Source organism: Pectinophora gossypiella, chromosome 21 (genome assembly GCF_024362695.1).
Source record: "Pectinophora gossypiella chromosome 21, ilPecGoss1.1, whole genome shotgun sequence".
Lineage (NCBI taxonomy): Eukaryota > Metazoa > Arthropoda > Insecta > Lepidoptera > Gelechiidae > Pectinophora > Pectinophora gossypiella.
In genome coordinates, this window is record NC_065424.1 from 4,906,572 (window position 1) to 4,920,602 (window position 14,031).

Sequence of the window (14,031 nt, forward strand, 5' to 3'; positions counted from 1 at the left end):
GAGCTGCTGGGTTAGCAGCCTCATCTTGAGATTGTTTATGTTGCGGAGTTCTAAGAACGTCAGCAAAAGATTTGGAGACAATGGGATGTAATTTGGAAGCCTCTAAATATGAGATGCAGTTTTGAGCCATTGACACTTTGATATTTTTTTGTCGGGAAAATTCAGGACAAGCCTTACTAGTGGCAAAATGATAGCCAGAACAAAGACAACATGATCCATCCTCTTGTTCTACTGAACAAGATTCGGCAGTATGACCTTGCCCGCATTTATAACAGCGAGGCTTGGAGCGGCATTGAGCCTTTGTATGACCAAAACGGCAGCAGCTGTAACATTGAATGGTTGGGTAAATGTACAAGTCGACAGTCAATGGAGTATAGCACATAAACACACGTTTTGGTAATACTTGTCCATCGAAAGTTAAAACAACTGTTTCAGTGTTAGTAAATTCTGGAGACCCATTTATAATTTTTTTACTTTTTATTCTCCTAGCTTTAAGAACTTTCCCACAACCAATGGGGACATTCACATTATCCAAAATCTCATCCTCGGGCCAGTCAGCAGGGACACCCCTGACAACTCCCATCCGTGTTATAATGAAGGTTGGAATGAAAGCTCTCAAACTATGGCTGGCAAGGCAAGGATTTTCAATAAAGGCGTTAGCATCAGAATATGTGGAAAAGGCCATGGATAGTCTATTTCTGCCGATCCGTTTCAAGCTACCGTTCACTATGTTTTTAATCATATTTTTCTTTAGGATGCTACCAAACTGAATGGGATGCAGTGAAACAGGATCGTCAGGAGTAGACTGCTCCTTTTGAATATGCACCACATAGGGTGCTAGGTCGGAAGAAACATATTTCCTACCAACTTGCTGTTGCTGCTGGGTTTGCTGATTGGTTACTGTGACTGTTGGTGGTGGAGGTGGAGGATCAGGTATTGTTGGTAAAAGAGAATTGTCTTCGTCAGAGTTGCAATTGCACTTGTCTGCACCCGAAACGTTTTTACCATTTTTACTTTTGCGCTTTTTGTTGCAATGTTTGCAAATCTTTCTCAAGGGTCTTACACGTTTTCTGACTTGAGAGGAGGACCCGTCCTCCGTATCCATTGACGATGTATCGTCTACAATAACTTCCATCCCTACATGAGGGACGCGATGACGATCCCGGCCGCCACCGGGGTCGTCGGGGGGATCAACCCCCATAGTAAAAAGAAAAACTCACTTACCACTACACAGCAGCAAGTATTTTAAAAGAATATATATAAATATGAATTAACAGATAAAATAATACAGAATTACTCCACTGAACCCACACGAAATCAATTAAATTAAATTTTCACTAAAAAAACACGACCGCCAATTTCGGAAGTTTCCCGCGCTTTTTTCCATCGAATACTTATTAATTGGAGTCACGCATCAACACTGTCCACAGATAACGCACATGTTCAAGTGGCGCCAATTTAACATATAAAAAACCTCGGGACATAGATCTCAACAAGTTACCTAGTTTGTCCGCTAGGCGTATTCTACATAGTATTCGTGGCGACACTGGCAAACGTGTTGCTTTTTTTTTATTCGCACTTACGTAATTATGACACCACAGACTAGTAGCCAACATGTTTCTCACCGCAAAGGCGAAAAATTGAGATGTAAATTCTCATTTTATTCTCCAGAAAGTCAATAACAATTCGTTGTCACTACAGTCCGTACTTTGCGCCTTGCAAGAAAGGTATTTTAAAGACATAGTATTCGCCATTTGGACGGATCTCTCAGTCGTATTATAACCATAGATTTAATTTTATGATGCTACTAGCAGTGGTGGCAATGTAAACAGCGCATACAGCCTTCACGAAGACTAAAAAATAAATAGGTTTTGAATAATCCGCGCCACGAAAGAAGTCGACGGATTTTAATGAAACTAATGAGGGATTTTCCAGGCTACGTTCCTCAAAAACAATATAGATGGCGCTGTACACATTTTCCTTCGTTTAACCTTCTAATTTCATGGAAAACAGACATATGCATTTTTTATCTTCGTTTTTGGGTATAAATGATGGGTATAGTAAAAAGTTATTACACCCAGGGCACAATTACATCTTCCACCCATTTTTATTCCGTAATTTTATACATAATGTGATCCAAATATCAAGCAACAAATATTTTTATCTATGCTTCTGCCATTACATTGTATTTTGGAACAAATTATGTACTCGAGTAATGAGAAAATTATCACGTTAAAGCTGCACAACGCCATCTATATTGTTTTTGGTGAAAGTAGCCTGGAAAGACTCTCATTGACAAGTCATAATCTGCGACAGTAGCATCGCAGCCGCGGGACTTCTTTCGCGACACGGACTATTATTTTAAACCTAGTTTATATTTTAGTCTTCGCTTTGTAACAGTGGTGCTAATTCCTGTAAATACCATCTAATTTTAAGTTATATCTGTCATTTTCTTATCCGCCGAAAAGGAAAGGGACGGGTAATCGACAAGCATAAAATTTATGGAACACACGTCAATTTTAAGCACAAATCTTTTTAGATTTGTTGTTTTCAACCGTCTAAAAATTTTACATCAGTCAATACCCGACACAGTTAAGTAGACAGCACGTCAAACGGATTGCATACCAGCGAGATACCTTTTGATTCACCCGGGTTATTCATTCATTTACTCATTCTTCCTAAAATTAAGAGCTGTGAATCATCCGTCTCTTTCCTTTTCGACGAATATGAAAATGACGGATATAACTTAAAATAAAATAAGGCGGTGTCTGCAGGAATCGGGGCCAATACTGATGTTAGTTAGTCTAAGCGTTCAGCTCATCAGCCATGTGTGAATTTTGGTCAAAAACTATAATTACAAGGAAGCCAACATTATTATTTTACTTATAATAGGTACTCTTAATTTTTGTACGCTCGGCCTATGATAAATGCTTTTATTCCGCCTTTCAATAAAGGCTACATTATTCTTAGTCTAATAATTGGCATCTTTCAAACAGGAATATAGCTTTTGGTGTTTGATACATAACATGATGTGAAAATAACATAACGGTCACAGATTATATAATATACTTATTACTTGTATGCATGGTCTAATGGTTCATATTGGGTCAAACCAAATTTGTCAGCACTTTTCCATACTTCTATCCCTTTCTGCACTTCAGAACCGTCATTTGCTAGGACGATAGCGTGCGTAAGCGGTCGATGTAGCAAAGTGCTTTTTTGCTCTTGCTTAGTTAGAATTGTAATAAGTATTAAAAAATTACAAACACTTATTTTATACCTCTTAATATATTTTATTTTCTCAAAAAGCTGTAAATAATAGAAAAAACATTTTTTTCTTTTTTAATTGCAAATTTCGCGCGAAAACGGTTGGTCACGTGACATTTTGCCCAGTGACGTCACATTTTAATAAACAAAGAATCTGTCAAACTACGCGTCACTTCAAGTGAATTAAAACCTAACAGATAGTTAGTTTTTGTTTTATTATTTATTTTGTGAAATCTGACGTCACACGAATCTCAACATGGCCGCCGTATTTCGGGTTGTAGTACGCACATAAAAATCGCATTCTTATCTTTTAAAAATAAAATATTTAAAAAATGATCTTAATAAAAATACTATTGGATAATTATCATTAAATGATAATTGTAGATATGACAATTGAACTTACATTGAGAATATACGATTTTTGATACTAATATTATCCGTCTAGAGGATCACCAGCATTATGCGGTATATTTTATAATCTGTGACAAGTCTGGACAATCAACAATGGAGGCTAACATAACAACTCGATAGATGGCAGCTCTGAGTCGTGAGGTCTGTTAATAGATTAATGTTAGCCCCCAAAGATTTATTTATTGTAAACATACAAATCATACAAGTAGGTATGAGTATTAGTGACACCGTAACTAATACTGAGGGGGACGATTCAGACCATGATTCTTGAGTTGATATCAAGTAGAATTTCCTGTCGGAAAATTCATATATTTTTTTAAATTATTTTCATTTTTATGCGACGGAAAATTCCACTTGATATTAACTCAGAATCATAGTCTGAATCAACCCCCTCAGTATTCGTTACGATGTCACAAATATTTTAACCAACGGGGTTTTTAAATAGGTTAAAGGCTGCTAGACGTGGTTCAACCCTTAAAGATTTGCCCTGCACTGCTTAGATTCAATCTCTAGTTACAGATTACCTTATAAAACTAGACTATCACAATATTCAACAATCACTAACATGGATATTGCAACACTACTTTACGCAATTTTCGTGTACTTTATAATAATCCTAATTTTCACAACGAACGTCGACTGTTTCATGAATAAAATGTCAGATAAATCTGAGATGTTAACTCGAACGAGGCGAGCTTCGGGGCCATCCATTAATCGTGCGAGGCTCGAGAGGGGGGGAGGGGTCCATGAAATAATCACGAAATATCATAGGGGGGGGGGGGGGGGGGGTGTCGAGTATTTATTTTTTCGGCAAACGCGCGATACTGAACCGAAAAGCGGCGTTTCGTGCAATTATTTTGGTAGGTGCTAAAAATACACATGATATAGGATGGGGGGGGGGTTAGCCTTGAACCTCACCATGTATCACCAGGGGGGGGAGGGGGGTGGTCAAAAATGCCAAAAAAAACATCACACGATTAATGGACGGCCCCTTAGGGAAATCCTCGAACTCATCTCAAAATCGGTATACTTAGACGTCGCCTCAACCATAACTCGAGTTTACTCTGGTGAGGTTGAATGGAAGCATGACGTCATTAATTTCTTATTATTATGTTGGCAGTATGATATGCTCGACTCCAGTTAGTAGTCCTCGAGCCGAGGACGTAAATGTCATCGTCAATACCGAAAACCTTAGCTGAAGTGGAGTCGCGTGGATAAAGTTTCGAGTGAACATCTTAGAATAGGGGTGTTAAAGTTTCGTACAGACACAAAACTTTGTAAATTGTTCTTTACACTTACCCTCTAGGGGGCAAATATGGTCTATGCATCAAGTAACACCTTCTTTCGATGATAGTTTTACTTAACATAAGAAAGTCTTTTCGAAGTTATTCTACAAAAAATGACAACTTAGCAAAAAATATATGTATAATGTACATAGTATAATGATACCAGTCCAACGTAATTGTGACCTTGTAATATATGGGAAAAACATTAAAATAAGATCTACCATGATATAACATTTCTTCAACTGGAGATTGTGGATGGTGGATTTAGTCTAGATCTGTCTGTCACTTAATTAATAAATAAAATTCGAAAATATGTCGATAAGTAAAATGAGATTGCTTTCTGGTCATCTTAGACTGGCTTCTATTTCTAGATTGGCATTTTATAATGTATCTTTGTCCCAGTCAAATACCCAATTGTACTAACTCATTTTCCCAATCACCAATGAAATAAAATTATGTCAAAAAAACCGAAATGCAGCTTTGGAATTTTGCTATGGAATGCAGATTTCATATTAGAATGATATTCAATATTATTGCTCAATTTTAAACCTTGCTTAGTCAATGATTTCATTTATTTTTTACATTTATATTATGTTTGTATCGTCGAATTTCGTCAAACTATAGCTACTAAAAAAAAAGTGCCGTATCAACTTTTTTTTAATCTTTAGCCTTGGTATTTTTTTTTGTAATGCAATGATTACAATCAATCAATATTTTTGACATTTCTTTTAATATCATGTAGCGACTAATATTTTAGTAGTTTTCCGTTTACGGAGAACGTTATTCTCAGGGTCTTTTCTAAATTTAAAAGTTAACACATCATGCGACTGCAAACTCATTGGTATTTTTATTTCCTACCAGTGTTGATCGAAGTTTGAATCGACAACATTTGACATCCGTTCGTCAATGTCAAAAGTCGCTCGCTTTCGAAAATTATCGTTGACTATATTTGAGAGACCAATTTTTAAAAAGAAAGGTAAGAACCTAAGAACTCTCGCTCTTTTCGACTATGGCTAAGTCATCTTCTTCTGAAGTCGTCACTTTTTCCATCACCACGTTCCCTTCCGATGACGCGTTACTCGACTCTTGAGATCTCGGACTGACACTGGTTTTTCTAACGTAAAGAACGTTGGAGTCCAGCCTATCATTCATAACGTACGCGCTTCCATCAGATATCCTATTCAACTTGTGTATTTGCTCTCGTAGCTCGCACACTTGACTATACAGCTTCTTATTCTCTCTAAGTATTGCTATGTTTTCCGTCTCTAGTAACTCTCTTTTGCTCCACTGTATCGTGTTCTCAGATTTGAGCCTCTCCACTTCCATTTTGTACTCGGCAATTTTCTCCTCTAACACCTGTTTGGCTGCTACTTCGTCTTGTAGCTCGTTCTGCAGTCTTTCTACTTCACTGTGACTAGAATCGGTGGATCCTATAGTTCTATCGCTGTGCGTTGCTTCCATTTTAGTATTGTGGAGTTCAGCGGTCAACGTTTCTATTTTGGCGAGTAGGAACGCTTTTTGGTCTTTTTCGCTTTGCAGACTCTTGCAAGTTTCGTCTAGACGCAGCCTCATCTCGCTCAATTTGTTCGCTAGCACGTTGTCAACATTGGAGAACTTGTGTGAGTCAAGCGAGGCCCGCTGGCGTATTGACGGCTCATTCGGCGAAACATACCCGACGTTCCGCCTTCTCAGTTCCACGCCGTCGTCTGTATTGAGATCTGCCGTGACTACCCTGGTTTCTCCTATGCTGAGCAGCTTTTCATTGTCCCTTTTGAGTTCAACTAGTTGGTGTTCAAGGTCGTTCTTTTCAGTTTTGATTGTGTTGAATTCTTTAGTGACGATGTCGAGTTTGTTTTTGAGTTGTTTGGCTTCGTCGCGCGCCTTGTTGCGTTCGTTACGTACCTTGCTCCACTTTTCGCGCCAATTGGCCGTGCAGTCGGACCACCAGCGCATGGTCTTCTCCATCTGCGTGGCGCGGGCGCGGGCCTCATCCAGCTCGCGCTGGTACAGAGCCTCCTTGGCCTCCCAGTCGTTGTTGGTGTACCGCGCGCCGTCGTGGTCCCTGCTGCGCCTGTGGCTGCCGCCGTGCGAGCTTTGTGCCATCTTTCATTTGTGGCGACGTCCCTGGAACAAATTGTACGTTTTGTTATTACTAATATTAAGGAAGTAGGTGATGACGGAAAATCTAGGCCAGAGGAACAAAGGAAATGGCCAAAACGAGGTCTATAGTGATACCTAGCGAGTCTAACTGTATGATGCATGAATAGTGATGGGCAGGGAAAGAAAAAATTGGGTGGGAAAGAAAAAATATCGGGAAAATATGGGAAAATAAAATAAACACCCGAAAAATTCCCGAATCATGGGAAAATATTTTTTATTTAATTATTTTTAATCTTATTATTATTTGTATGTCGTTTCCATGTCTCGGGTCGGGTCTGTCATGGAGTCCCGGACTTTTGGAAGGCGTGCGTGGGGCCGAAGCCAACACGTAGAGGCCCCTTAAGACAATTTACTCTAAATGTGTTGTGACACCAACCGGCGATTATCCCTGTATGCACTATGGGAGTGCACCCAAAGACAATCCCTGGTTCGTGTAGGACTATTGCAGATTATGGGAACAAAAGGAACTGGGCTATTGGGTTGGGGGTTAGTGAACCTATATACTGGGGCTATGGGGGACTATGGCGCCTGCTCGACCAATGTTAATAACAGAGATACATTGGGCAGGCGGTGACTCGTTACTCACTGGTTGGGCCACCTATCTAGCCGACGCGACTGGACGGCAAGGCAGCAACATGGTTGTGAGCATCTCAGAGTTTCAAGAAGTGTACACCGCTTTCTGCGAGGTGGTTTACCAGCCTTACCAACTCGCGACTTATGCATCTTTCATTTCCACCCTGCGAGCGTATAGCTCTAACGCCCCACTCTGGCTGGCCAATGAAGGCAAGCCAGAGGTGAGAGTCCTGCGGCCCCCGCTAAGGTCCACTCCGGCCAGCCAGTACTGTCACCATCTTTGTTGCTCTTCTTTGGACTCTCTCTAGTAGTGCAATGTCCTTCCGATAGTAAAGTCAAGTCCATATTTGAAACCCATGTTCTAACAGCGGTCTGACGTAAGTAAGTTTTGTTAAGCCTATTTCTTGCACAAAACCATGTTGCTCCTCGATGATGACATTCTCTCGTGCCAAAAGCATCCTATATATCCTATAATATGTAGATATCTTTGCATGGAATTATTAAAATCGAACATTCCATTCAAAATATATTACAAAGCAGATCATCGGCTTTCCCAACTTTGGCCGGCCCAAATTTGAAAGTGCCGGTCAGAGAAAAAAAATGTGTCAAACCTTTCGAGTAGATTGTTCTGAACATTTTTTACTATGACACCAGACGTATATGACCATTAGTTTGGCTTTAATTGGATTTTAAAAATCTCGACTTTTCATACATTTTGTAAAAAATAATATTATGTCCGTTGGGAAAAAGAGGTATACAGGCGTATTACAAAGGACCGTTAGAACATTTATTAGTATGGCGCCAAACTTCTATGACCATTATTTGGACTTTCAGTTTTGGTTAATATGTTAAAATGCCGGCCATCGAAAAAAATACGTCGAATCTGTCTAATAGTTGCTTCTCCATATTTTTTAATAACACCAAACATCTATGACCATTATTTTGACTTTTATTGGAATTTACGTTTTAGTTTAAATATGAAAAATGCCGACCAGCAAAAATATAATGTTGAGAGTATCGAGTAGATGTCTGTTAACATTTTTTTCTATAGCGCCAAACTTGTAAGACCATTAGTTTGGCTTTTAGTGTATTTTAAAAATCTTGATTTCTTATTTATTTTCTATAAAAAAGTGCTTTGGGTAAAAAATGCGGTACGGCGGATTACAAAGGACCTTTAGAACATTTAATAATCTGGCGCAAAACATTTTTGACCGTTATCTTGACTTTTTATTCGTCTCTCTTTCCGTTTTGGTTCAAATGGGAAAATGTCAGCCAGCGAAACAAAATAAGTCAAATCTTTTGGTAAACGACTTGAACGACGTATTTTTACTATATTACTAAATGTCGACTTTCGATTTTATTGGACTTTTTAAAAAAACTTTTCTTTATACATTTTAACAATGACAACAAGCAGAGCTTTCCCAATGACTAGTTATTAGTCAGATAAATACTTTGTGTTTTTGTTTTGTGTGTTGTTAGGTTAACTTCTATATTAATACTATCTGATTTTAGATATGACGTTGGCTGTAGTTTTTGCATTCGACTCAACGTTACGGCCTAAGTTTAGGTTGAATTATGGTATTGATTCACCTTGACCGTAAATGGTTACCACCCTCCAAAGATAAGCTTGCCATCTAGTGACGAAACTCGTATTTTGACATGACGTCTGAAGTATCTGTTAGGGAAAACAGGAGTCGGGTAGTTGTACTTTGCAAGTATGCCTATCACAATGTCCTGGTGCTACTCGGCCAATAATATAGTACCTCTATCACCCCACTGTTTATTCCTTGTATACATTTCTTTAAAAAAAGTAGCTTCTTAAGCGTGTATCACCATCAGGTAAGGTAGTGGTCAAACGCAAACCTATTTTTCAAAAGACGACCACCATATTACGCCTTTAGCAAGATAGTTCCATTATCACTAGATAAAACTTTTTTTGATTTTTGGAAAATCGAATTAAGTTCAAAATATTGGTCATAGTCGTTTAATGCCCTAGTAATAAACATTCTGACGATCCTTTAAATAACGCGACTGTTATATTTTATTTTTATACAAAATGAATCAAAAATCAAGTTTTTTTTAAATCCAACAAAAGCCAAACTAATTAATGGTCATACACGTTTTTGTCATAGTGAATAATGTTTACAGGTATCTTCTCGATAGCTTTGATATGTGTTTTTTGCTGACCGGCACTTCTCACACAGAAACTATAACGTAAAGTCCAACAAAAGTCAAAATAATGGTCATAGACGTTTGGTGCCCTAATAATAAATGGTCAAATGGATAAGTTCTAACGGGATATACAAATATTGTTTCATGGCCGGCACTTCACATTTTCACCAAAAATATATGAAAATTCAGTTTTTTTTTAATTCGAATAAAACCGAAAATATTGACCCTACAGCTTTGGTGCCATAGTAATAAATGCTCAGACGGATAAGTTCTAAGGATAATACCATTATTGTTACTTGGCCGGCACTTTACATTTTCACCAAAAATTTATGAAAAATACAGTTTTTTAAAATCGAATAAAACCGAAGATATTGACCCTACAGCTTTGGTGCCTTAGTAATAAATGCTCATATGGATAAGATCTAACGGAATATAGCAAAATTATTTTTTGGCCGACACTTTGACTTCTGGGCCGAAATCCGATGATCTCCTTTAAGTTTTTTAAGAGTTCATACGACACTACGACAGAAGATAAATTGGGCATAAGTAGGCATACATTATATTTAAATGGTCTTTGTTGGAAATCCTTACTTTTAATACAAATATATGCGATAAAAAATATTTTCCCTTGAAATGGGAATTTTTCGGGTTTTTTCCCTCAGAATTGGGAAAATTCCCAAAACGCGGGAATTTTCCGGGTAAGAACCCAACACTATGCATGAATCTATTTCAGTCGTGTTTCGGCAATAAAGTTCTAGCTATTTTATTTACGACAATTTATAGGTACTATGACATATTTAACGGATTTAACACTACGTGCCAATAGCAATACAAACGTGTTATAAATTCCACTGATTAATTATGAATTTTTTCGAACCATTTGACTAAGACCACACCCCAGACACTTTGTACAAAAAGCCTCGTTTCACACAGACACTACATATTGACGTCTACCGCCCACACGATTGAAGACTAAAGTAAAACCGAAGGGGGTGAGGTAAATCTAGCTCAGAAGCTGGCGGGGGAGGGGTGAGTTACCGTTCTATACGCCGTATAATTTCTTATTGTATGCTAAGACCTAACCCCTTACAGCAGCATGAGTTGCGGGCCGCCGTGTCCACCGTGCTCGCCGCCACCGCCGCCCCCCTGCCCGCAGGTGTGCACCCCCCCGCCGCCCTGCCCCCCCTGCCGCGCCAAACCCATCATGCGGGGGCTCCACTGGTCTCAAACCAAGAGCGTCCTCGCTCAGGCCCTGACAATATCAGCCATCGCAGGCACCTGCGTTTACCTCTTCATCGGAAGACCGCGGATGGCTCGTTACAAAGAGTTTTATGCGTAAGTTCAATTCTTCTTAACCAAATTAGAGAAGTCGTTAGAAAAGGTTTAGTAGAATCTACTTTAAACTGCATGAAACGATGGATGAATGTGAAACATTTAATGAGAATAAACAAAATTCATCTCTTTTTAAAGTTTTCTTATTGGACTAACTAAATATCTACACCACAATTCTTATTGGATGGAAATGTAATGATAAGCATTAATTCTTATAATTTTCATTACTATTACTTAATTTTAGTATTACTTTTGTAGGTATTATTACTTTTTAATCATGTGTTTACAAAACATATAAGTTGAGTTGTATCAAGTGAAGCATTGTAAATAAAGTATGGTACTCCTGAAATATTTTGGTAACATACCTATTTGGAAATAAAAATCATGTCTCCACTTCTCTCGAATTAACAACAATATTTTACCGATTAATAGCTCCGCTTTATTATCATACTATGTTTGATAACGTCATCTGATTGATAAATAAGCAGAAATTGTTATTAAATAAAACAATTACAAATCAAGAAATAGGTAAATACATTTTACATGCAACCTCCTTCATATTATATAGAAAAATATGAAACTTACCTCTATGATGAGTGAAAAATTATAACATAATACAATAATAGAAAGGCTGCCTTTGTTTCTAATTCATTTTACTCTTAGAATAATCTTGATTTCACGATAAATTTTACAATTCACAATTTTTGGGGACAAAAAAACACTTTTACCTTCAGAGTAGCGGCGGCGTGTTTTACTTGTATGGAATGGAGTAAAGTAGCAACTGCAAAAAGCACTTGTTTTCAGTGTAGCTTTATCTCTTTTTCACATTTTAAGTAACGTAATATTTGTACAGCATGAACACGTGACCTCGAGCTACCTATTCTGATAAAATCGCATTGCAGTATTCTGATGCGTTTAAAAAATTTCTTACAGTGCTTTTCTTATAAAGGCCCTATTACGTTACTAGATTATAGATGAGCAATCTACCCGGTAAACTCAAATTTTATTCTACCTCCATAATACCTCCACGCATTCCCGAGAAAAAGAGTCTTGCGTCGACAGACAGACGGACAGACTACTTTTATAAGGTTCTGTTTTTCCTTGAGGTTCGGTTATTACCAACCGTAATATTTTTTTAAACCCTATCAAATTAGTTGTACTTAACTTAGACATGATTAAGATAATTAGCTGAGTTTTTCCACTTTAAGGGACAATCTGTAATTTTGTTTCGGGATTCGAGGTTTTAATTTTGTATTTTTATTTACAGAAAAGGGGAATTTGAAGACTGGGCTGATGAAATGGCCAGAAAGGGACTGTTCCAATCTGTTCCAAAAGAATCTTTAAGAGATTTCTAATTGATATTAAACAAAGTTTGTTTTAATTGTTTTTTTTTTTTTGCTATTAATAAAATTTATGTAGGTAGGTTGAGGAGCTCGGTGGCGCAGCGGTTAACGCGCTCGGTCTGCGATTGTTGAAGTTAAGCCACTTTCGCAAAGGCCGGTCATTGGATGGGTGACCACAAAAAAAGTTTTCATCTCGAGCTCCTCCGTGCTTCGGAAGGCACGTTAAGCCGTTGGTCCCGGCTGCATTAGCAGTCGTTAATAACCATCAATCCGCACTGGGCCCGCGTGATAGTTTAAGGCCCGATCTCCCTACCCATCCATAGGGAAGGCCCGTGCCCCAGCAGTGGGGACGTTAATGCGCTGATGATGATGAGGTAGCAAATCAGATACATGCTGTAGAATCACAGTCATTACGAGATTTTCAGATATAAGTAAACTACGGAAAAAATGCCGTTTGTACGCTTAGGTGAACTCACCTTTATTTTTTATTTATTATAAAATAGGTTTGATATACTATATAATCCGAATTCTAAAACTTAGAACCATCAACCATGGAAGTAAAATGTTTTCATAATTATAATTATTACGATATGATCTTTAAAGTAAATCATTTGATAATTAATGCCAGGTACTCTCCTTTATATGAAGACATTGCAAAAATATACTACATTTATTACAAGGTGGTCCCACCAGTATCAGCTACGTTCCTTAAAAAAATATAGATGGTGCTGTACTACATTTTCGAGCCAGGCAAAAGTGAATTAATGTGTGAAATTTGTGTGAGTTTTTATAGGTATAGCCGGTATAGGTAATTTATTTTTGATTTTACCTTAAGAATAATTTACTTGATTGTAACTTTAAGGATATATTTTAAAGAAATAAAGTTGGTATTCAAAGGAGATCATCGGATTTCGGCCCAGAAGTCAAAGTGCCGGCCAAAAAATATTTTTGCTATATTCCGTTAGATCTTATCCACCTGAGCATTTATTACTATGGCACCAAAGCTGTAGGATCAATATCTTCGGTTTTATTCGAATTCAAAAAACTGTATTTTTCATACATTTTTGTTCAAAATGTAACGTGCCGGCCAAGTAACAATAATGGTATATATCCTTAGAACTTATCCATCTGAGCATTTATTACTATGGCACCAAAGCTGTAGCGTCAATATTTTCGGTTTTATTCGAATTAAAAAAAAACTTGTATTTTTCATACATTTTGGTGAAAATGTGAAGTGCCGGCCAAGAAACAATATTGGTATATCCCGTTAAAACTTATCCATTTGACCATTTATTATTATGGCACCAAACGTCTATGACCATTATTTTGGCTTTTATTGGACTTTACGTTTTAGTTTCTATGTGAAAAGTGCCGGTCAGCAAAAAACACATGTCAAAACTATCGAGAAGATACCTGTAAACATTATTCACTATGACAATAATCGTGTATGACCATTAGTTTGGCTGTTGTTGGATTTTTAAAATCTC

At 37.6% G+C, this 14,031-nt stretch overlaps 3 protein-coding genes across 4 annotated transcripts in view; 2 read left to right on the forward strand and 1 right to left on the reverse strand.

The window, feature by feature from the left end:
* Nucleotides 1–14,031, forward strand: part of LOC126376708 (uncharacterized) — a 251,230-nt gene that overhangs the window by 189,788 nt on the left and 47,411 nt on the right. The gene's annotated exons all lie outside the window — the stretch shown is intronic.
* Nucleotides 5,265–11,976, reverse strand: LOC126376637 (coiled-coil domain-containing protein 102A). 2 transcript variants are annotated; one of them, XM_050024167.1, is made up of 2 exons: nucleotides 11,930–11,976; nucleotides 5,265–7,088 (listed from the first exon to the last, which is right to left on the reverse strand). In XM_050024167.1, the coding sequence occupies exon 2, from the start codon at nucleotides 7,065–7,067 to the stop codon at nucleotides 5,949–5,951; it is 1,119 nt and encodes a 372-aa protein (XP_049880124.1). In that variant the 5' UTR covers nucleotides 7,068–7,088; nucleotides 11,930–11,976; the 3' UTR covers nucleotides 5,265–5,948. The 2 variants fall into 2 exon arrangements, with proteins under 2 accessions (XP_049880124.1, XP_049880123.1); XM_050024166.1 differs by having other exon boundaries at nucleotides 11,787–11,944.
* On the forward strand, nucleotides 10,922–12,556 carry LOC126376827 (acrosin-like). The gene is made up of 2 exons (XM_050024375.1): nucleotides 10,922–11,204; nucleotides 12,469–12,556. The coding sequence occupies exons 1-2, from the start codon at nucleotides 10,966–10,968 to the stop codon at nucleotides 12,554–12,556; spliced, it is 327 nt and encodes a 108-aa protein (XP_049880332.1). The 5' UTR covers nucleotides 10,922–10,965.

Bases quoted from the DNA above. Each gene is read 5' to 3' on its own strand.
- LOC126376637 (XM_050024167.1), bottom strand. From the start codon at position 7,067: ATGGCACAAAGCTCGCACGGCGGCAGCCACAGGCGCAGCAGGGACCAC.
- LOC126376827 (XM_050024375.1), top strand. From the start codon at position 10,966: ATGAGTTGCGGGCCGCCGTGTCCACCGTGCTCGCCGCCACCGCCGCCC. The intron at 11,205-12,468 runs GTAAGTTCAATT...TTTTATTTACAG, and splicing joins CGTTACAAAGAGTTTTATGC to AAAAGGGGAATTTGAAGACT.